The 23,600-nt window shown below is 43.3% G+C and overlaps 1 protein-coding gene across 10 annotated transcripts in view; it reads left to right on the forward strand.

Annotated features, from left to right (window-relative positions):
* LOC144937111 (neurexin-1-like) overlaps positions 1-23,600 on the forward strand; it is a 392,794-nt gene that overhangs the window by 198,027 nt on the left and 171,167 nt on the right. For all 10 annotated transcript variants that reach the window (XM_078864391.1, XM_078864394.1, XM_078864395.1 and 7 more), the window contains 2 exons: positions 7,043-7,332; positions 9,490-9,656. In XM_078864391.1, coding sequence (XP_078720517.1) covers positions 7,043-7,332; positions 9,490-9,656 — 457 coding nt within the window. The remainder of the gene's footprint in view (positions 1-7,042; positions 7,333-9,489; positions 9,657-23,600) is intronic.

A 23,600-nucleotide genomic window follows, 5' to 3' on the forward strand; every position in this document is an offset into this window, starting at 1 on the left:
TGTGCCTTAGTGTATGATAATGTCGTCACGCGGACATCACCGGCGCTATCTCGCGGCGACGAACAGTGGCACAAGGCACCGCCAAAGAAAGAAAATCCGCAAATTATCGCCGACTCATTGCGAGGCATTTCGCCTTCGTATTCATGCCCACTGACTCATACCACCAGAAACAAATGGTGTTTTAATCACAACAGTGTATGTATGCCTTACTTGTGTTGTTTATGCACGGAATACTGCACCCGCTAACGCGTGCGAAACATCTTCTGAGCTGTAATTTTCCACCTTATTAAATCTGCTGCTCTGGTGAAATGGCCTAGAGCTCGCTGGTGCCAATTAGCAGCGGCAAGAAACGCCGCTGCCCTCTAACAAGTGTTCTGCAGTGGCTATGGAGTGGTGTCCAAAGTGTGGACAATGGGTAGTGCTCTCCGCAGTTTGTCTCGTTGCGTGCGATCGGGGCAGAAGACGGGTGAGCGCGGTAGGATGCAATTGTGGAGTGAAGCCACGTTGTAGCCAATGCAGCTGTTAATGCCATTGGATTTTATTCCAAAGAACAAATAACTCACTCCCATTAGCTTTTATTCATGATTTAGTGATGGCAATATATGCGTTTTATTTCCACAATTACATTTATTTGTGGAGGCGTCTGATTAACTCCTCAACCCACCGTCTTTGATACATTGTCGGAGGTTTTTATTTCCATTTTTACTGGGATATTTTTTTTTGTCATGAGTGCAAATGAAAATATTAAGATTTTTTTTTCTACTTTGATAAAAATTACCTTGTCAAATAACACAAATCTTAATTCCTCGCAGACACACATGTTTGTCTTTATGCAATTTGTTTCAAGTTTATGCATTTTGTGTCAATTCACATGCAAATCTCTGCAATTGATTTGAGCATAATTGGGTGGCCAATTCTGCAAAGAATTAAAATGTTTTGGTTACAATTACGTCCTTCCAGATGGGGAAAATACAATGGAGTAATTTCAGAGGAGGCACAACACATATGTACACGGGATATCTTACACTCACACAATTTGATATATTTTTTTATACGAGCTTTTAACCAACCAAGTCTGATTAGCATGGTTGACTACGTAACAGTGCAAAAGAAGTTCAATATACATACAATTCCTGCAACTGTTAACTAAAAATATTTTAACTTACCATATGTTGCTTCAAAGATTAGACATGTATTGGTCGATACAACAACAATAACAATCTTTCATAAATGTTACCGTTTAAAAAAATGTCTGGGAACAAGAGCTGTCAACAAAAGGTGGTGATCTGTGTTCCAACATTAAATTAATAAGATACGATGAACGCTCGCTTTATCCCAATTAGGAATGTGACTGGTATGACATGCCAAGGGTTATACATGTCTTAAATATTGTTTTAATATCAAGCCAATTACACGTATGAATGTGTGCATTACCTATTGCACAGCAGTGGCTAATATAAATTGCCTGCAATAATTTAGGGTGATTTAATTGTTTGCGAATACACATGCACCAGGTGTAGCAGAGCAGCAAAGCAAATGAGAACATTTGCTCACTTAATAAGACCATATATGAGATTACTGGCTTTTTATTCACCAGCACAATTAATTACATTTTCCCTCTTAAGCCGTGCAACGCAACATTAATAATGACAAACAAATCTGGGCCCTTAACCTATGCATCACAAGCAACAGGGTTAAAAAAATGCTTCCAATACAAAGAAGAAGAATGTCACGGCTTGAAAAATGTGGTTGTTTTTTTTTTCTCCCCTGCCAAAATGTCATAAGCAAAATAAAACAAAACAATGAAAAAAAATAAGAGATTTAACAAAAATCCAGCGGAGGACAGTGAGATGGAATTTAATTTAGCGAGAGCCTTGTGTAAACGGCCACCCTTGGGGGTGGGAATCCAGCATTTCTTTGTGTATTTGTTCAAGCCTAAGAGAAATAAGGCATGTCTGCTTGGATTCTTTCCAGAGATGAGATAACAGCTGAGCTGAATCGAGATATTGTGTTTATTACCGCATAACTATTTGCCACATATAACCACAGCTTGGAGATTTAAAAAAATATAGGATGTGTTTTATGTGTCATTAAATCCATGCCACATTAAATACATTTTAATCCATGAGCCTTAATTGCTTTGTGGAAAATTACTTGTGGTGGGTATTTTTATAAATTTTTATCACTCGGCACTAAATATGTTTTATGAACATGACAATATTTTACGTCTTGACTTCAGCTAATCTTACACTTACTTGACTTTAACATAAACAAAGTGAGTAGAAAAACAATAATGAACTTAATATTTAAGAACATTAAACCAATTCGTAGGAATAGGTTAAAACTATCAGAAGCTTGAGAACTACTAGCTCTCTTGTCACAATCAAACAAAACATTTTAGTGTCGCAATCTGTCATTGTTTAATTAATCACAAGATCTGTAGCAGCTCCAACATCTGTTTAGCTTTAAAATGGGATAGGCACGCCTAATTGCACACAATCGAGTTAGATCGTCAAACAGAAGGCACAACAATTCAAGGATTTATCTCGAAATTTCTCTTTTTTCCGACGTTCTCCTGAAAATGCAAGGCTAAGTTCGAAAACTGCCTTCAAATTCATAGCCAAAATGTTTCATAATCGACCTGTGAGATTATGTATTCACCGAGCACACGTCGGGAACATATAATGTGTCCCACGTTGTGCCTGGCGGGTGAAATATTGAACAGAGCACAAACAAACTTTCCACTGGAAATGAGTTCGGTTCCTCGTCAGAGTCAATGTCCACATCCCCCCCTCCCCTCCAAAAAAAAAACTAAAGGGCGCCCAGAACTGCACTGCGACACTTTCAAATTAGGGTGCTTTCCACACAGATCATAATAATAATAATAATTGAGATTACGATGGCTTTCGTGAAAAGGTCGGAGTACACATCGTCCCCATTCGTATTCTCCCCTTTTCCCAGCTAACCGTATCTTTTATTTAAATGCAATCTTTGAAACTAAATGAAATGTAAATTTAGAAAGCCGACCTTTGTAAAAATGATGTTGCGGGCACAAAGAGTGGAGTGTGTGCAGTGTTGAACGCTTGGCGCGAGTGAACTTGCGGATGTCGAAAATTCTGATGCAAACAAAACGTAAGAGGCTCGGACTCGATTGCCCATTAGATTGGGGGGATGAAGAGCCATCGATTGACATCACATGACCAAACAAACACTCGCATGGCAGGAGTTGCTGATGCTTCCGCTCAAGTAATTAGGTATCCCAGGTATTCCACAATGCCGTGCACCAGGCGATATTCTTAATGTCCATCCTCTGGTGACTTTTAATCTATCACCTGTCACACAATGCACTGTTGTCCGTTAATGCAATTTAAGAAAATATATTTCGTCACGTATTTTTTATTATTTGTTGAAGGGATGGTATTCGAACAGTCTTGATATACAAGGAACATGCGCGTTGATTAAAAACGTTATTTGTCTAAAAAGGAAACATTAAACACTGCTGAAATAGCTGTGCTTACAATGTGTAAATGGGAGTATATTGAGTGTAATTTGGCACTAAAAAAATGGAGTTCATCTTGTATCGTTATCCCATTTAAAATAGGATAACATAAAACAAGCGCTGAACTAGCAGGCAAATGTGGTACATCAGCTAACGGGTTTAAGATAGAGGTGTGAGTTCAGAACATTTCGAACAATTTATTTCACAGTAAGTAGATTGCATAATTAAGCTTTAAAAAACAGCGTACATTAAACATGTATTAAAAAAATAACCACGGTCTTTTGTGCCTTTCAATACCCTTCCAAAGATTCCTCTATGCTAGTTCTCACGTGCAAAGTTTGAGATTCATATATATAGCAATAATTAAGGTTGTAAAATTAAAGGTGTGAAATAAATGAGAAATTAAGCAGATCAGAGCATTTACTCCAATTCAGCCCACTGGCAGTGTAGCTCCCAAAGCATTTAATATTATATTAAATGAAGCCAATGGAATGTTTAACACATTCCTGCGGAGGGAGCTGGTAGGAACGTTGGGTTGCTCGGTCAATGGCCAGGGTCAACGGCGGCGTGGTGTATTCCGCAAATAATCCCGGCTGTGAGGGCGGGCACAAGCCGGCGTGAGTAGGTTAAACGTTGAGTTTTATAAGGGCACCACACGGTGACCAGCCCCTCCCCTTCCAGCCGCACCCCTCCCACCCCCAGCCAGCCCCACCCTTCCCACAGAGCCCCTCCCCACACAGCCCCTCCCCACCCTCCCCTCCCCACCCAGCCCAACCCTCCCCACCCAGCCCCTCCCCACCCTCCCCTCCCCACCCAGCCCAACCCTCCCCACCCAGCCCCTCCCCACCCTCCCCTCTCAACCCAGCCCCACCCCTCCCATTTTTTGATGCACGACGGACGGACACAATAATCCCCTGTGGGCTGGTGTAACCTGGCGGTTCCTACCAGTAATTGGCCTATGTATACCGACTGCAAATGTCCAATCCTGCTTCTAAACTACAGATGGCTACATTGGTGAATTTACTTTTTAACTTATTACAAATGGCGACTATCCAAAATCTGAGGATGCATTTGCGCACACTGTAACCATTAAGTGTTTTTTGTTTTTGTTGTTGTTGTTGTTGTTAAAAAACAGCCTCGGGTTTCGTGCCCAACTTCTGTTCACATCCCTGCGCCAGTGGTGGAAATTCGACATTCCATGGCAGGGCAGGGTCTGGGTGATGTACAGGACACCTGCTTTTGCCTTTCCACAAAGCGGTACTCATTTCATCAGCCTCACGACGGATGAAGGGCTGATTCCACACTCTTACCTCTTGCAAAGCAATTCTAAACACTTTCTTTTTATTAAAAAAAAACTCATCAGACAGAAAAGTGAGTGCCGGCTGGAAACAAATAAGATCAATGGTACACACAAACATGTTGTTCATAATCCATACTCATTGGTTCTTTCGGTAAAGTCACGTAGTTAGAAATAAAATAAAACAAATCACGATGTTTCGATCGCAACACAAGCGGTCGTCATCGGGCGAATGATAGAAAGCAATAGGCACAATGGTCACCATTGAATCAAGTTCTCCCATTATGCCTTGCATTCTACCTTTTGTGCCTTACAGCTGGTTGCACAGAAACTTCATTTATGCCTTTCTAGGATAGGGGCACTGTCGAACTTTGTTGTGGATAACAGCGGGAAATGTTGGTCAAACACCCATTCATATTTTATTACAATGCAGCAAAGGCCATTGTGTTGCTGTACAGATCATCATATACAATACTCGGCTCATCTATATATGTATCGCCTTACCTACTATGCTAGTGACCTCAAAGTCCACCAATGACTAAAGCTGTCATCCAGGAGAATGATAGAGGAGTTAGTTTGTGCCGTGCGTAGGTATGTTTACCGTTGGATCCAGAAACAATGCAACTTTTCGCGTTGTTTTGCTTTTTCACGAATTTTATTCCAATCGTGCTGTAAGTGTCATGGTGGGAGATGGAGTGTCCATTCGAAGCTCTCACAGAGAAGTGCATCACTCCATCAAAGGGAAAACGACCCATTGGAGGCGATATTACAGGACTTCTTCCAGAGAGTAGATGTATAAGGTTTGGCTCGATGCTTCTGGTGGAGTGACCCCGAGAAGGGCCTTTCTGAGCATTTAAGTAACTACTCTGCCGAGTTTATGAAATTTGTTCACATTTGGAAAACACTTGACAGGTGACCACGTGACGGTTGTTATCTCCCACCCAGAACTACTTCTGATATCCCTGCAGTTGACCTATTATCCATACTTGGGACATTGCACTTTGGCAAGACGCTACAGAAATGTTAGTTGCACGTCAAACTGACATTTTTAATTGTCGCACTGAAATTGTATCGGATTAACCTGCAAACTCAAATGGACCTTTTTTTTTACCAGTCATCGCTAACTGTGCCTGTGGATCGTCCACTTATCAAACTTGAGAACCCAGTTTGATTCTGGGTTGTTTGAATCCTGGATTCGACCTCGAGATCTCAACAGCACAACGGATCTCTTTGTCTCCGAACCCCTCTGAGCCACCCAACCAGGGCCCATTTTTAATGCATTCATGAAGCAGTAAATTATGAAACGCGGAGAAACGGCAGTGCATTATAAATGGCCAGTGCAGTGTTTGACAGAGGACTCACGGCACAGATGACTGATTACTGTGCGAGTCTTGGGGAGAGGTGGGGGGGCTCACAGAGGGTCTCGCCCAGTGCCGCCTACACACGTGTGACATGTGCCCCGTGCATGCATCCACCCCCCCCCCCCAATATTACCGCGTCCTTTGTGTCTATCCAATGATGAGCTGCTTGCCACCATCCAGTGGGCAAGCTCATCGTTATAAAGGGGGCCCGCTGGGTCATGGCCCCACTAATGAAACATTTTCTAGACAAAAACACCCTTACCAATATTTACCTGCTCATTATAATGATTATAAATTGGATACACCACCCTCCCCCCACTGGCTTCTGTACCCCACCAATGAATTTATCCACCGGCCGCCACTGGTCTCCCTCGAAGTGTATTTATTTATTTACAACATTTTCCAAGTAAGGCCCACTATACAGCTCTTTTTCAAAAGCGACCTGGCCACATGTTTCTAAATGTGGAGGGAAAACCGGACGACCAAGAGAAAAATCAACACGACAACGGGGAGAGAGACACGCAAACTTCAAAATATACAACAGCAGGTGTCAGGGTCGGGATTGAACCCACAACCTCCTGTATACCAGGCGAGGTAATTAACATCTCCATAAAACATGTTTTTTCGGTAAGATCGCGTACCACCACCCAACACGTATATATACATATATTTAACGACAGATTTATATATTTACGCGATCTAACCCAAAAAAACCTCTATTATGGATGATATTGGTCTCGAAAGCTTCCGTGTCAAACTAGTTAACATCTCGCCACCGTGGCGCTCTGCGTGCATGCTTAACAGGCGAGAGAAGCGATCTCATTGTTTGCTGTAGCAGCTACCGCAATCTCTCTCCTCCGGGGGAATGTCTCGCTCGCCTCGCAGGTCGTGTACAAGAACAACGACGTCCGCCTGGAGCTGTCGCGCCTCGCCCAGGCGAACGACCCCAAGATGAAGGTCCACGGCAACGTGGTGTTCCGCTGCGAGGAAGTGGCCACGCTCGACCCCATCTCCTTCGAGACACCCGAGTCGCACGTGTCCCTGCCGCGCTGGAACGCCAAGAAGATCGGCTCCATGGCCTTCGACTTCCGCTCCACCGAGCCCAATGGGCTGCTGCTCTACACGCACGGGAGGCCCAAGGGAGCCACGGGGGTTCCCCTATCGGCGCGCGAAAGGTCAGGGAAACACCTCGCGCGAGCGAAGGTCACCGAGAGAGAGAGAGAGCGCCGCTTCCACGATGATAACGATGGTCTTCTTGGTTCTTTAGGTAAAGTCACGTAGAAGGGAAATAATAAAATAATACAAATAAAACACAATAAAAATATTCTCACGACGTTTCGGCCAGATAGCGTCAGACGCTGTCTCCCCGACAGACCTGGTCTTCACCTGAGGACGGATACTTGCGTTGTGGCCGAAACGTCGTGAGAATTATTTTATTATGTTTTATTTTTATTATTTTATTATTTCCCTTCTACGTGACTTTACCGAAAGAACCAAGAAGATGAATCCCTGCAGTCACGAAAGCTTTAAATAGAAAGAAAACGATGGTGTTTGTGAGTCGTCCTTGGGAGGCGCTGCGCACTTACCTGCGCAGCGCATGGTCAGGTCAGTGCTGAGCGAGGCCCTCCACGTGCCGCGTGGGTCACGGGAGTTATTTTCGCCGTACTTCACCACGCTGGTCAGCGTAGGTTGATGGAGGCAGGGGAGCACGTGCAGGGAGTATAGAAGTACAGCACAGTAATGGATTCGGCACCGCCTTCTGCTGCCTGCAACATAGCCGTGCAGTCTATAAAGCCCGTTGTGTGTGGCACAGTCAGTAGAAATGGGCAGCCCTTAATTCTTTATTTTTTGTAGCAAAAGAGCAATTTGTGTTGGTTTACAAACAGGGGTTGGCAACCAAAATAACAAGAAGGGCCATTTTTTTTATATTCGAAAAAAAACCCCACATTTTCAAGAGCCGCAATGCTTGTGAATAGGAGACGATCCAGAATAAACAACGACTCGAAGCAGTCCTTGAAGAGCGACATGCAGGTCTGGAGCCGCAGGTTGCCGAATCCTGGATTACAAGGGCCCTATTTGCTATTAGTTTCAAGAGTACATGTGTGTATATATATACTGGTAGGAACCTCCTGGTTACACTAGCCCACAGGGAATTATTGTGTCCGTCGTGCAGGAAGGGGCTGTCTGGGTGCAGGAAGGGGCTGGGTGGGGAGGGAGGGGCTGGGTGGGGAGGGTGGGGAGGGGCTGGGTGGGGAGGGTGGGCCTGGGTGGGGGGTGGGAGTGGTGGGGCTGGGTGGGGAGGGGCTGGTCACCCCGTGGTGCCCTTATAAAACTCAACGTTTCACCTACTCACGCCGGCTTGTGCCCGCCCTCACAGTCGGGCATATTTGCGGAATACACCACGCCGCCGTTGACCCTGCAGGCCATTGACCGAGCAACCCAACGTTCCTACCAGCTCCCTCCGCAGGAATGTGTTACAGGGGCGCTCAATGATGGTTCTGGCCCAGTTGGTGGCTGGGTGAACTCTTGAGTGACCTTGCATGCGCACCGGTCACGTGCCTACGGAGACCTGGTACAGACCTGCCTGGGCGTAAAATAAAATTTCGTTGCATTTTACAGGTATTTCAAGACTAAACGTGTTGCCATCGATCTGGAGTGCCTCGTATATTCGTGTCGAATGTGCAATGCACGTATGGCGGTCGCCTATTCAAGCTCATCTCTGCTTAGCTTCCGAGATCTGACGAGATTGGACGCATTCCGAGTGAATTGGTTACAGGCAATCTATACTTAGTTATTGTTATATCACTGCTGGAAAAGCAGATGCGGTATGATTGTCCACTGGGAAGACAAAATACTCTCAATTTAATGAGGTGACAAGTCTAAAAAGTATATATATACGGACACACGTGGTTTTGCTTCTCTGTAGATATTAGCGACAAGCCGCTTCATCCTTTTCTTCTCTTGCTTGACACACAATAGTGAATAACACATCTCAGCGGTGTTGAAATCGCACCGATATTTATATAATTTCACAAACTTCACTGCCACCTCTTCAACAGCGAAACCCTTCGCAATTCTCCAACACCACCAGTCTTTTTTCTATTTCCAGATCCCAACGACCCCTCCTTAGGGGGGGGAGGTGCATCACTCATTCTACAACCACCCCATCCTCAAATTTCGATTTAAAGCTTTCGTGACTGCAGGGATTCATCTTCTTGGTTCTTTCCTTCTCCCGCCCTCCAACGATGATCAACATCCAAACATTCACCCTCTGAACCCTCAGGCCTCCTCACCGATTTCCCCCCTTTTTGCCTCTCTGTGGCCCCGCGCAGCATGAACAGCCCTCGCAAGGTGGACTTCTTTGCCATGGAGCTCTTGGAGGGTCACCTGCACCTGCTGCTTGACATGGGCTCGGGCACCATCAAGCTGCGAGCGTCGCCGCGCAAGGTCAACGATGGCGACTGGCACCACGTCGACTTCCAGAGGGATGGGCGATCAGGTCGGTCACTCTTTCAAGTACCCATACACCCATCCGTCCGTCCGTCCGATGATTTACTACCTGAAATCCACAGCGAGAAAATGTTCTTGGTTTTGCTTCTCTGTAGATATTAGCGATAAGCCGCTTCATCCTTTTCTTCTCTTGCTTGACACACAATAGTGAATAACACATCTCAGCAGTGTTGAAATCGCACCGATGTTTATATAATATCACAAACTTCACTGCCACCTCTTCAACAGTGAAACCTTTCGCAATTCTCCAACACCACCAGACTGTTTTCTTGCTGTGGATTTCACACCTGATGATGATTGCTTGTGTTGCAGTCGAAACGTCGTGAGAATTTTTATTGTTGTATATTTTTATTATTTCCCTTCTACGTGACTTTACCGAAAGAACCAACAATATCAATCCCTGCAGTTACGAAAGCTTTAACTCAAAATTTACCTGCTTGGTGTTCGCATTCTTTGGCTCCAGTGGGCGCACGGTGATGCCTGTTGTCAGGTGTTCCGTGGTGGTGAACTCGAGAGCAAAGATTATAAGACATTTACGTAGAACTGAATATAACTTGACTGCGTGGTGGATCGGCGGTGCCATGGTTAGCATTCTCCACTTTGAATCTGCTCACCTGACGAGTTCCATTCCAAGATTACGCTTACATCAATGGCAAGAGACATCGGAGGCAGTCCTGGGCCATGCCAATGACCAACTTGCAGTGACCGGCGTGGTGAAGTATGGTCCAACAATCCCCGTGACCCACACAATGTGGGGAGGCCTTTTCCACAGAGATAAGTTTAACGACCCACTTGCTGTACTGCCACCTCCCAGGCACCTCATAGTCCAGGAGGATTGGGGCCGTTTATTTATTTATTTTCCCAACATTATAGAGCTTCATTTTAATACCGATCTACGAATGGCACCACGAATATGAAAGAAAAAACACATGCGTCATCAACACAAAACCATCGGTTTCATAACGGGGACGGGTTTGGCGTTCTAGAATGGCCAGAGACCATTAGAATAGGCGGTGACACCCAGGTGTTCAAAATTGGCTATGATGGGTATGGTGCGGGTTGGAAGGAGCCCGCTGAAGCCCCTCATCTGTGTTCAGTCTTCTTTCTATTCCGCATTGCCCTTTGATAACCGTCTTAGTTTCCCTTTGTGTGGTTCCAGCCTCACAAATTTGAACAATTACCGCCATTTGAAAGCACATCAATTCAACGGGAAGAAAAGAGATAGAGGAGTGATCACTCAACACGCGGACATCAAGTGGCACGGTTAGGTGTTCTATTCACGCATGACAACTCCGTGGTGGGTTGGGACTTTGGAAAGAGAGAGAAAGAAAGCGCGCAGCCGCAGCCGAAACAAAGTCAGCAAAGCCATTATTGTGCGCAGATTATTTATGGATTATGAGGTCACTGCTATTAATCACAACCGGTGACCACGCTGGAATACAACACTGGGGTATGACACCAGCGTGCTCAGTGTGAGCATGAAGGTAAAGACAATGATAGCAATGAGCCACATGAGTGCATGCTGAATTAAGTGCTCTTTTAAAACGATTTAATTTCCAACAATATCATTTTGCACGTGCAAAAACATACAAATTGGTGTTTTCAATTAGATGAAGATAAAGTTAAGATTTATTTTTTTTACTTAGGAATAATCTTCACTTTCATGAGGGCTTTTTATCAGGAAAAGAAAAAGAACAAAAAATCAATGTTTGGATTGTATAAAGTGCTTTCCAAAGCTTTAAGTGGTGCTTAAATAATAAATTGTGAGAGAAAAAATATAAAAGCAAGGTTGGGAAGTATAGGATTTGTTTAAATCAAAGACCTGTGGATCACTGCGGTAGAATGGAAGTTGTTCTATATTGGCACTCTCTGCCACATTATTCACTCAGCAGTCGGATATTTCCTTGGCAGATTTGGAGTTTTAACTCATTACACAGTTGCGGAATTAAAAATAGGAAATGTACGTATGTATGTTTTTTTAACTTCTTTCACACCTTACGTAGCCACACGTGCACAATGAGGTAACATGTTTTGGGGAAACATTTTATGTGAATTAAGACTGCACATGCAGTCAAACACCAGTTTAGTCACTGCTGACATTAATGCACTCTGGTAATCTACGGTTAATATTTGAAAATTGCCCTAGCATGTTCTGTCCAGTGTTTCGATACAAATAAATGAATACAACTACAACCATACCTCAGTATCTGAATGCATGTATAAGCATTGTGCGGGGCGATAATGAACTTCAGATAAGAGCGAGAATAAACGTCGACCGTTTTTCCACCTACGAATGCATTTTTGTGGACAATTATAGCGAAGAAAGAAAGAAAGATGTGGGCACAAAACAACCAATGTAAAAATATCAGCTCTGCACAGCAGCGGCAATAGAGACATAATTTAGCGTTGAACTATGAGATCTGTCCTCAGGGAGTTTGTGTAGAGAAAGACCCACCGGTGAAATATGGCCGAGTAAGTTTCAGTCGATAAGAGAACCAGACGGTGATGGCTGGAGTCAAAAACCACCGACCTTAAAGACAACGAGCAGTAGGATTTTCACCTGCAGATGAGGCTTGCACTGTGTGCATGTGAGCAGTCTTATCTTACGCATCATGGTTATTAAATCCTTTATATTAAGTTCGCTTGCTTGCTTGCGTGCGCGCTTACGACCGTGCAAATCTTTCGGTCGTTTTTTTAACCCACTTCCCGTGATCCAATAGAGCTGACATTTTGCACACATACTCGTTGTGCGTGACAATGTATTTTCGTGAAAACATTTTTCCAAAATTTTACACTTTTTAGGATTTTTTTTTTATATTTAATTACCAATTGCTTAATGGTGGCACGCAATCATCTGACCCATAGGTGGCAGCCATCTCAAGCCAGAGGGCGAGAGGACTCTAGCCGCCACGCATATAAAGGATTTATAGTGAAAAACTTTGTTTTTACGGGTTAATTTTTTTTTTACTTTTTGGCCATTTATGTGTAAAATACATGGATAAGTGCCCTTGTTTGTTAGTGCACGCACTTCCTTTTCCATTGCTGCTCATGTTTTATCACCTAACATCGCAAACCATGTAATATATTTCCAATCCTCTGGGTGGTCTTATCTTCCGTGAACACAAAAGCATATATTAAACTCCAAATTGCAACGTACATATATATATTCCCACTGAATTGGGGACACTCTCTAGGCAATGCATCCATTTCACGAATTGGAACCCAAGTGCGTTATTCTGCACAGTGCAGCATTACTCACTCCCGGAGCAAACAACAGAATACAAAACAAAACGAACACAATTCTGTCAAACACAAGAACACGATCGCCATGCCCCAGCTGGTTTAGGAGGCTAAAGCGTCACAAGGCTTGATCACAATAGAGAAGGGACGGCAAAGTCAACCCTGGTGCCGTGCAATCTTATCCCCCTACCGAGGCGTTTGCCAGGACGTCTGGAAGTGCTTGTTGCAGCGAGAGCAATTTTTGGATCTTAGCACTGGTCCCAAAACATTGCTGCCCGCGGCTGGTTGCGACGTGAGGCTTAAGCTCTTCACGGTGTCATTTGGCGAGACTCTGTTTTGCAGTGCGACCCCGCGACGTTGCATTGCACGTGTCAATGTCATGCCGTCGTGCTACAAGCTGCAACGTGGATGCGGGGTGGTTTTACATATGCGTGCATATAAATCCACATTAAAACGTGTACGCCATGCTGAATATGTTGGCATTATGTGGCGCCCGGTGATTTGCATCGTTCCTTCTGCACCGTGCAATGTTCTAATTAAAATACATGCTGCCATGCCCGGCAATTGATCATCACACACCAGTGCTCAAGGGTACAGTCATTTATGAGCAACGTGATTGGTTAGAAACAACACAATCCTTCTTGTTGGAGGAGGGGGAAAAAAACACCCATTTTCGCAGAAGCTGTATGTAGCGGGTTTATAAGAAAGGCCGATGTTGCTCTTGTCTGAATACGTAATATTTCTTAACCGTGAGCATTATAGCCGTGGAGTCAAAACCAAACAGCCTCCTTTCGTTAGGAAAATGTATTGCCGTTGCATATTTAAAATATATATGTAAAACTAAACAAAAAAAGAGCTGAACATCGAATTCTCTCAGAAATATATAATGTATTTAATGAAGATTTGGACACGGGATCAAACCTACACAGACTTTCTTTCTCCGGATATATTTTTTAAAACATCTCTTGTTGCTTTTTCCCTTCCCCTATTTCCTGGAAAAGCCACGAAGTTTTACACTCGTCTATTTATGAAACAGAGGCTAAAGAAGAAAAAATAAACATTTCACTGGCAACAAAATTGTGAGGATTTCTGAAAATTAATTCCTGCATCGTAATAAAAGTGACAAGAAGTGTAGCACCGTAGAATGCAGAGCTGGCTTCTGTGCCCCACACAGCATCCCACAATAGAGATCAGCCAGCTGCATGAATATTGCGAACGGTCGCGCCGCAGAGACAAATTAGGTTTCAGGGGAAATTTTCGCCATCACGAAGAGGATGTTCTAATGTGTCAGCTGGGGTAGCGGATACAGTTACCCAAACAAGAAATGAAAATAACACAAACACGTATTGAAGGAGCTGGAGAGTTGACGTTCGTGACAATACCGATACGTTTTGAAAAATAACGTGTCATTATTTTGCAAGGGTGAAGGTTGATCATTAATTTACTAAATACCACTGAAAAGTAATTCCTCAAAAATAAAATTACAAATTCTTTCCTCGTTCTGCACCATAAGAGCCATCTACTTTTCAGGAAATATCACGAAAAAATAAACCTAAATTCCACGCTAGTCGGGACCGATTTGGAACCCCTGACATCCTCTCTAAATTAATGCGGCCTCACCACCATAAATTAAACCCAAAAACATTTTTTCACATCAGACTGTGTAACTTTCAGGGCCAAATTCCAGTAAACAACTCAAATAAATCTGGTGGTAAATTGCAAAGCGGACAGTGATGCATTATGCAGACAATGCTGGCACTGTGGTTTTAATAATGATTACATCCTGAGGGCATCACACTTTCTTTATTTTACTACTCCCAGTCGGTGAATATTTTATGCCTATTTATATCAGGTTTCCTTTTTTCGCTGGCTGCCATTACCTATAAGTGTGCATCAAGTTTGTGACAATTACCCGATCAACTTTGGTGACAGATTTTGGGATTGATGGGAGAAGATGCATCAATACAAGCAGCCTTTTAGGCTTACCGTCGCCAAATGCACACATCCCAAATTACCGGATTACTTGAAGGAAAACCGCACAATAAGTGTGCCCAAGATTTCAATTTGAGTTCATTTTACAGTATCAGCTTACAGTGCCTGGGACGTTTATTTAGACAGATCGCTCACGACATACCATTAGGGAGTAATGTTGCCGGAGCATAATAATGCTTGCTGCCAGTATTGTTTAGCATTTGCTCCATTAGCAGAGGATATAAAAGTAAACAGATACTCACTGAATATGCAATTTCGCGTTGCTGCCGTTATTTGGTACAGCTCCGAGTGCATAGAATTAGCAGGAGCAGGATTGGTTTGAAGGCAAGCAGCCTTGGTTCGGAGGCGAAGACTCCGTCAAATTGAAACACAGTCTTGACCTTGGTGTATGCCCTCTGGTGGGCAAGGCCTCATAAAAGCGTGGTGTCTCTTGGACAACATGTGTCATTGTCAGACATGCCATTGTAAGCCTTCCCATCCATTAGCTTGTGATTTTACGAACCGGAATGGTTTGTACCAGTGATGTAGCCAAATTGCCGTCTGCAAGCAAAAGGTGATAGATATTGCAGTGCCTAAAAGAGCATTCTTCAAATTAGTGATGCACTCACTGCCCTTTTCAGCGTTCCCACAGCTATGGAACACTGCGTGATTGAAATGCCAGCAAATGCAACTTAAGCTGGTTAAGTCCGTTGTTGAAGGTAGTCAGTTCCTTTATTTAATTTAGCATATGTACATGTCTGTGATTTATAATTAAAAATTTGGGTTGGAAAAACTCATCCCTTGCTGCCTCCGCCCCCCCCTCCCCACCCCTTCCTTTTGATTCTATAAATTGTTATGATTCATGGTCGGGATTCAATTCAAGGATCAATCATTATAGTGAATATAGTGACCATTATCGGATGCAGGGGTCTTGTGAACCCATGACAGCAGAAGATGGATGTAAGCACACCCATTATATAGTTTTGATATAAGCAACACATGCTTACATTGCACTGGTGGGGGTAAGCCGAGGGGCAACTTTTAAAACAAATAGACAACATTTCAATTCAAAGCTTTCGTGACGGCAGGGATTCATATTCGTGGTTCTTTCGGTAAAGTCACATAAAAGGTAAATAATAAAATAATAAAAATAAAAAATACTATACAATTATCACGACGTTTCGATTGCAACACAAGCAATCATCATCAGATGTGAAAACCACAGCAACACAATTTTGAAAAAAAGAAAACTTTGAAAAAAAATATTCTCGCTGTGGTTTTCATATCTGATGATTGCTTGTGTTGCAATCGAAACGTCGTGAGAATTGTATTGTTTAATTTTTATTATTTTATTATATCCGCTCTACGTGACTTTACCGAAAGAACCAATAATACAAATAGACTACTTTGTAAATAAGCACAGCTTCTTCTTGGTTCTTTCGGTAAAGTCACGTAGAAGGGAAGTAATAAAATAATAAAAATAAAACATAATAAAATAATTCTCACGACGTTTCGGCCACAACGCAAGCAGCCGTCCTCAGGTCTGTCGGGGAGACAGCGTCTGATTGGCATTCACTATACACTATACAAATTCACGATACACTATACTATGCATTCAGACGCTGTCTCCCCGACAGACCTGGTCTTCACTTGAGGACGGCTGCTTGCGTTGTGGCCGAAACGTCGTGAGAATTATTTTATTATGTTTTATTTTTATTATTGTATTACTTCCCTTCTACGTGACTTTACCGAAAGAACCAAGAAGATGAATCCCTGCAGTCACGAAAGCTTTAAATCGAAATATAAGCACAGCTTGCGTCACTCCAAACCGGTGTGCCTACATCCAGCTTCTGCTCTACAAAGAACAAACATCAACTGAAATAAAAACAGATTCTTACGCACGCAATTAAATGCGTTTATCGCGAGCTTTAATCAACGAGCCTATGCATCGTAAACTATAGCACTGGTAGAATACATTTACGTACGTTTGAAAATCGTGATGCTCGAGGCATTTAACGTCTTCGCTGAATTCCCGCCATAGAGTATCCCAAGAAATGGTCTTAAATCAGACTCCAAATATTCCTCATCATCTTGCTAACTCGCCTTCTCATTCCATTGTGCCCTTTTAATGCGCTTGCATGTTTTTTTCCTCTCTTCCTCCGGCTATTAGGAAATGCTGATGCAGCAACTTGAAATACGAGCCGTAATTGCCTGACCTGTAACGTATACAGGGGGAGGGAGGTGGGGCAGCACAGTCACCTCAAACAATGGGGCTTGTTCCCCCTGTAATCCATAGGTGGCCAGAAAGGTAAGGAGGGTAACACGCTCCTGTTTTGTCGTGCTGAATGAGGGCACCCCGGTAGCAGGGAATACAGTGAGATGAGAGGAATTAGCGGCCGTTTTTAGTTACAGCGGTCGTCTCCTTCCTGTCGTTATTCTCAATCTTGTGTGTGTGGGGGGGTTGCCTCAACCCTCTTTCCCTGCTGGGACCACCTCCACACATCTACTCCACAGTCCTTCACATCCCGGTTCACAACTTATAACCCACCATCTTTCTAGGCCAGCCTCTCAATCGCCATCTGAGTGCTCCCATTGTCAACCGTCCTTCCGACGTGGATTTCCTCGCTTCTCACGATACGTCCTCGCAAACTGGAGCTGACTTTTTTTTCAGTTTCTCTGACATGGGTGCCACTCTTGCCAACTGAAAGCAGAGATAGGACTCCCCGGTAGCGAGATGTTAACTACCTCGCTTGGTATGCAGAAGGTCGTGGGTTCGATGCCGACCCTGACGCCTGTATATTTGGAGTTTGCATGTCTCTCTCCCCATGGTCGTGTGGATTTTTCTCAGGGTCCTCCGGTTTTTCGCTCCACATTTAGAATCAACGTGCGTTGAGAGTATTTAGCTGCTATACATTTCCACGTGATAAACCACTTTGTTGAGCTTTCATTTGTGGTCAGGCCGCTTCAGAAAAAATTGCTATGAAGCTCAGTCGGCCTTACCTGGTAAAAGAAAAAAGGTGTTTAGTTAAACAAAAATGATAGTTGAGATTGGGAAATATAAAAAAAACACACACGAACAAACTTCAGAGAGAACAGCCGTGGGTTGGTAAAGATATATAATTGCTCCAATTCAATTTTAGCTTTCTCTGTCAATTTGGAAGAGGAATACAAATGTACGTGTGCACATTTGTAGGCATGTATCGACTCACCCCTCACCCTGGAGATTTGATGAATTGTCACGATTCGGGGGTGGCAATTTTATTCCAGAATAAAAAAAATAAAACATAATAAAATAATTCTCACGACGTTTCGGCCACAACGCAAGCAGCCGTCATCAGGTGGAGAGCAGGTCTTTCGAGTAGACAGACGCTGCTTGCGTTGTGGCCGAAACGTCGTGAGAATATTTTTTTTTATGTTTTATTTTTATTATTTTATTATTTCCATTCTACGTGACTTTATCGAAATAACCAAGAAGATGAATTCCTGCAGTCACGAAAGCTTTAAATCGAAATTTATTCCAGAACTTTTGTAACAAAAATTGCGTCACTTTTGTCATCTCGAAGGTATTGTTTCCCACTTTTTTCTGACCACATACTACAGTTTTGTTTACCCCGTGAGCATCAATGTAACATCAGCATACGCTTTGCATAATTTGTAATTGCTTCTCAACAGCACGATTCAATGCATGTATCATAAAGTGCAGGAATCACGAGAATCAATTTGGAATGAAAACGTTACACTCGTTGCATTTGGGCTAATGGGGGTGAAAAAAAAGTGCATAAACCAGGCAGAGCAAACAATATACCGTGCAAATTAGACAGCAAAAATAAACGAAACAAAGAAGAATCTATTTTTGGCTTGATTCATGAATCTCAATTATGACAATTCATTGAATCGCTGGTGGGGGAAGAAATAAATCATGATATGCCTAATGTGTATTGGGCCACAGCAAAAGCAGTATACATACATTCATACGCATACATGAAAAATACAAAGACTCCCCGTATAGCCTGAACAGACTGTTGGGGCAAGTGCTGTGAGCAAGCAGCTATCAAGGCCGGCACGGCACACGACGGGGTGGGTGGCCAACACTCCCAATGATGATGTTTACACACCACACCAGGAACTAATTTGAGGCTGAGTCGACCTAGGGGATGCCCATGACCGGTTCAGATAATCGTCACTGGTATTGGCCGTGAGCGAGACTCGAACTCGAGTCACCGGGTTCTTAGCGCAGCGCGGTAACCGCTACACTACCGCTCCCCATACGCATACGTTCAAACAGACACATTTTCATATGCAAGTGCATACATTTGACATATATTCACATTGTACATAAATGCATTACATACTGGCATACGTCCACACATACATGGGAAATGACTCCCTCCTCTTCACCAAACGTAGCCAGCTGGGAGACAAATGTTTCTCATATGCATGGCTACATACTGCCTGGTGTGGCTACAGGGGATGTCAGGTATTTTAATGTTGGGATTTACCATCTCCGACTCCTACTACAGGGTTGGCAAAAGAAACCCAAAGCCCTTCCCCTCCGCAGACAGCCCCCACCTCTGCCACCTTCCCTGATTGCCGGCGAGAGTGGCCTCCGCCGTGGCAGGGAGGCATTGATTTACTATGCAGTACTTCACTTACACCTCCTAGAGCGGGACTGCCAGCATATTTTATATCCATAATATGTGCCATTGTTTTGATGGGGAGATGAAGATTGTGCGCGGTGCTAATCCCATTCCACGCAGCCTCCGGGCACTGCAAACTCGCCTATAAACTCTCCAAAAGAGCTTCAATCAAACTACAGCCAGCCGCCTTGCCCAACCCCAAGACAAACATGCGCTCCCCACCCCCTCTTCCCAGATCACCATTCCCGAAGTGACTCGATGAAACTGTAAACGAAGAAACTAAGACAGTATCTAATTGCAGCATGCAAATATCCAAATATCATCAGTAGGCGTGGATGATGCATTTAATGTATGTCCCAAACTTAACACGTTGGAGTTTTATTCATCTATTGTTTTCACTGTTCTTCATTTTGCTTCCCATCAAGCGAGCAATCAGGCAGTTTGAGGACGATTAGCTTCTGATTGCAGGCGTGAAATTTTCGAATGTAAAGTTTTCTCACAGATTCATCTTCTTGGTTCTTTCGGTAAAGTCACGTAGTAGGGAAGTAATACAATAATAAAAATAAAACATAATAAAACAATTCTCACGACGTTTCGGCCACAACGCAAGCAGCCGTCCTCAGGTGAAGAACATGAGGACGGCTGCTTGCGTTGTGGCCGAAACATCATGAGAATTGTTTTATTATGTTTTATTTTTATTATTTTATTACTTCCCTACTACGTGACTTTACCGAAAGAACCAAGAAGATGAATCCCTGCAGTCACGAAAGCTTTAAATCGAAATTTTCTCACAGAGTCGCATTTTTTTGTAAACGACTGCCCGTGAAACATTAAACTGTTTAACATAAAAAGTTCTAACACTCAACTTGTGTTAAATACATATATATCTTTACTCATAAGTTCATTGTCGTCGTGTTGAGAATTGCCGGGACGACTTGCGACCGAAAGTGACTTCCCATTCAGTTGACAAGCAATGCCAATCAAAAGCAGTCGCTCGGCGCTTCGATATTAAAGTGCCTTGCTAACGCAAAAATGAAATGCGGTAGTGATCGCTCATCACTGGTAATAAAGAGGCTGCAGATAGGAGCCTGGCAAGCCAACCAAGAAATTAATACAAATTTCTACGCCCCAAAGCACCCGATACTTTCTCTCTGTGTGGAGCCCTCGGGCCCAGCTGTGTGTGCTTATATTATCACCTCTCTCCCTTATTTGTTTTTTTTGCCCCCCCCCCCTCCTGACAGCCGACCTTCCCTGGGGATATTTTTCTTCGTATGTGCCTGGCAGGTGGCGTAAAAGTTAATCACATGCAAGGGTATGGCCTGCGCTCAATGTATTGCAGTCTGCCAAACTAATTTCAGGGCACCGGCAAAAACAAAAAACATATGAAGCATTTAAATAAAATGCTCTCCGTACGCCGTCTAATATGTAATGCATTTTTATTTATTGTCGTAATTATTTTTCATAACAAATCCATTATGGGTTGATATATTGAACTGGATGTGTGGGGAGGGTGAATGTGTTTTTTTATCCAATGCTATATTTATCAGTGTTATGGTTGGTGTCATTGCTCTGTAATAAAGCACCGCTGGCAGATAATGAAAAAAAATAGAATCTATTTTTTTTAATGAGCAAGCAAGTTGCCAAATGGCTTTTCTGGAAAGACTTAATCTGATGCTATCCAACGACACCGTCCATATTTACCTGTGCTGAGGTGAGGCACCTGATATGTCATAATTGCAAAGAATGCTAATAAAATGTCAATTTAACACGTAGGCTTTCGCGACCAATATTATTCATAATCAACGTTTTTGGGTTTAGATCGCGTTATTTATAAATGTGTCGGAACCCTCCACCACCCGACACGGCCAATCAGTAAAAAGTGTCACGTTGACAAAAGACAAATAGTTCACTGCTTTAGCCCACCGGTGTGTTGAAGCGTGAAACCACAACATTTACAATTTTTGAGTAGCACGACGTTTCGCTGGTAATTGCATCCAGCATCATCGGGCAATTCGCCAGAATGGTGAGGCTCTGCTCTGTCTCCCGTTCTTATATAGAGCAGCAGCAGGGTGACGTCATCATTTGTAAATGTTGTGGTTTCACGCTTCAACACACCGGTGGGCTAAAGCAGTGAACTAGTTGTCTTTTGTCAACGTGACACGTTTTATTGATTGGCCATGTCGGGTGGTGGGGGGTTACGACACATTTATAAATAACGCGATCTAAACCCAAAAACGTTGATTTTGAATAAAATATCGCTTAACAATCCAGTGATGCACGCCACTGAATGCATTCATAATCTATACATCAAGAACAATTGTAATTAAAATGTGTGTGTGTACATATAAAGTTTACCATTGCCATTTACTGAGTGTCTGACCCCAAGTAACCACCTCACTTGCAATGTATACGCATACGAAACTGACTAGAATTATTAAAATGTCAAACAATGAGGGAAAACCTTGCTATAGCAAACCAGTGCGTCATTATATTTTCCCCCCTGCATGTTTGTTAAAATAATGAAATAAATCCGATTACATTCAGGAAAGAGGGTGGGGAGGAGAGGCAAAACATACGCATGACTTTAGGCTGCGACATTTCGGCACATTTTAACATGGTTCAGAGCATATCAGAGCTGACATTTTCACAGGAATCAAAGGCATGCCATCTGGCACCAGCCAAGTCTGCTAGAGAGAGGGAAAGAGACAGACTTTACGCGTGCGTGTGTGTATGTATGTATGTGTGAATGTGAGATAGAGAGAGAGAGAAACAGGCCGACTCTCCAATCAACAGAAGAAAAATAAAAAATAAAGCAGAAAGGATAAGCTTACCGGGAGAGGAAAGACATCTTACTTGCAAACCTAAGTGCTGGTGTTCTTACCTTATAGGTTTGTAATTCTTATTGGAAGCATCACGTCTCTGCCAAATGTTCTGAGCCTAAAACTCTCAGACCCTCCCACATACATTAAGCTGTACAAGCAGATTATTGGCTGTCAAAAAGGTTTTTACATGAATCTGTTTTAAATTAGACTAAAAGCATATTCTGCCTTAAGCCTAAAATTAAATACAGTGTGACGGTATCCTTTAAAATCTGAAAAAGGTCAGCTTGCCATGTGACATTGTCCTCTACAATCGTTTGTTAATTCACATCCATAATTTAAGATTTTATACATTAACGGTAACGCTTAAAAACAGCTTCCAAAATGTATTTGAAAGTTGAAAAAACACCCCCAATTGGCATGTTTTAGTTGAAAATTAAAAATAAACGCAATACTTTTTCAATGTATCAGTGGATGAAGGACTCCTCAACACCATGTAAATCTTTTTTGTTTGCATACTTCACCGCACTGATCAGTGCTGGTAGATTTCAGTGGGGATGGGGGCTGGTGTCAGTGGCTCTGCAGGATCAGTTCTGATATCACTTGTCCACTGGTCGCAGCTGCTGCCGCTGCCACTTGAACTTTGGTTTCCGTTTCAGAGCCGTGGCGCGCTAACCACTGCACCCCCCCTCCCCCCCTTTTCATCGTACACATGTCTACACGACACAAGCGACGGTGTAGCATGGCTCCATAGTGCACACTCAAGTCGCCCACCGCATTGACCGGCTTTCGCAGCAATCCGTGAATGTGCAGGGAACACCCCGATATATACGGATAAACAAATGGCCCATTCTAGATTTGAAGCTTGATGCAGTAATTTTAGCTGTGACGGTCCCACACCTGATGACGGAGACTTGTGTTGCCTCCGAAACGTCGTGATTTATTATTTTATTTTATTTCCATTATTACTTGTATTAACTTTAAATTGTATTTATTTTTTTACCTACGTGACTTTACCGAAAAAAACCTAAAAAAATGGCCCATTCACTGCCCAAGGGCACAGCAGTCCATGGCTTGTCAAGCTGGCACATCTACCCCGTACCGGATAATGCGAAGCTGCTTTTCACTCACCCCGGCATCCTCCCAGGCCTCACTCGAAGCGCCATTATATAGCGCCGCTCGTTTATGACTGCGGGAATCGACCTACGCCGGGACGAGAGGCATCTCCGGATGAAACTGTTGGGCTCAGTGAAATTGACGGCGAGT

Source organism: Lampetra fluviatilis, chromosome 18 (assembly GCF_964198595.1).
Source record: "Lampetra fluviatilis chromosome 18, kcLamFluv1.1, whole genome shotgun sequence".
Classification (NCBI taxonomy): domain Eukaryota; kingdom Metazoa; phylum Chordata; class Hyperoartia; order Petromyzontiformes; family Petromyzontidae; genus Lampetra; species Lampetra fluviatilis.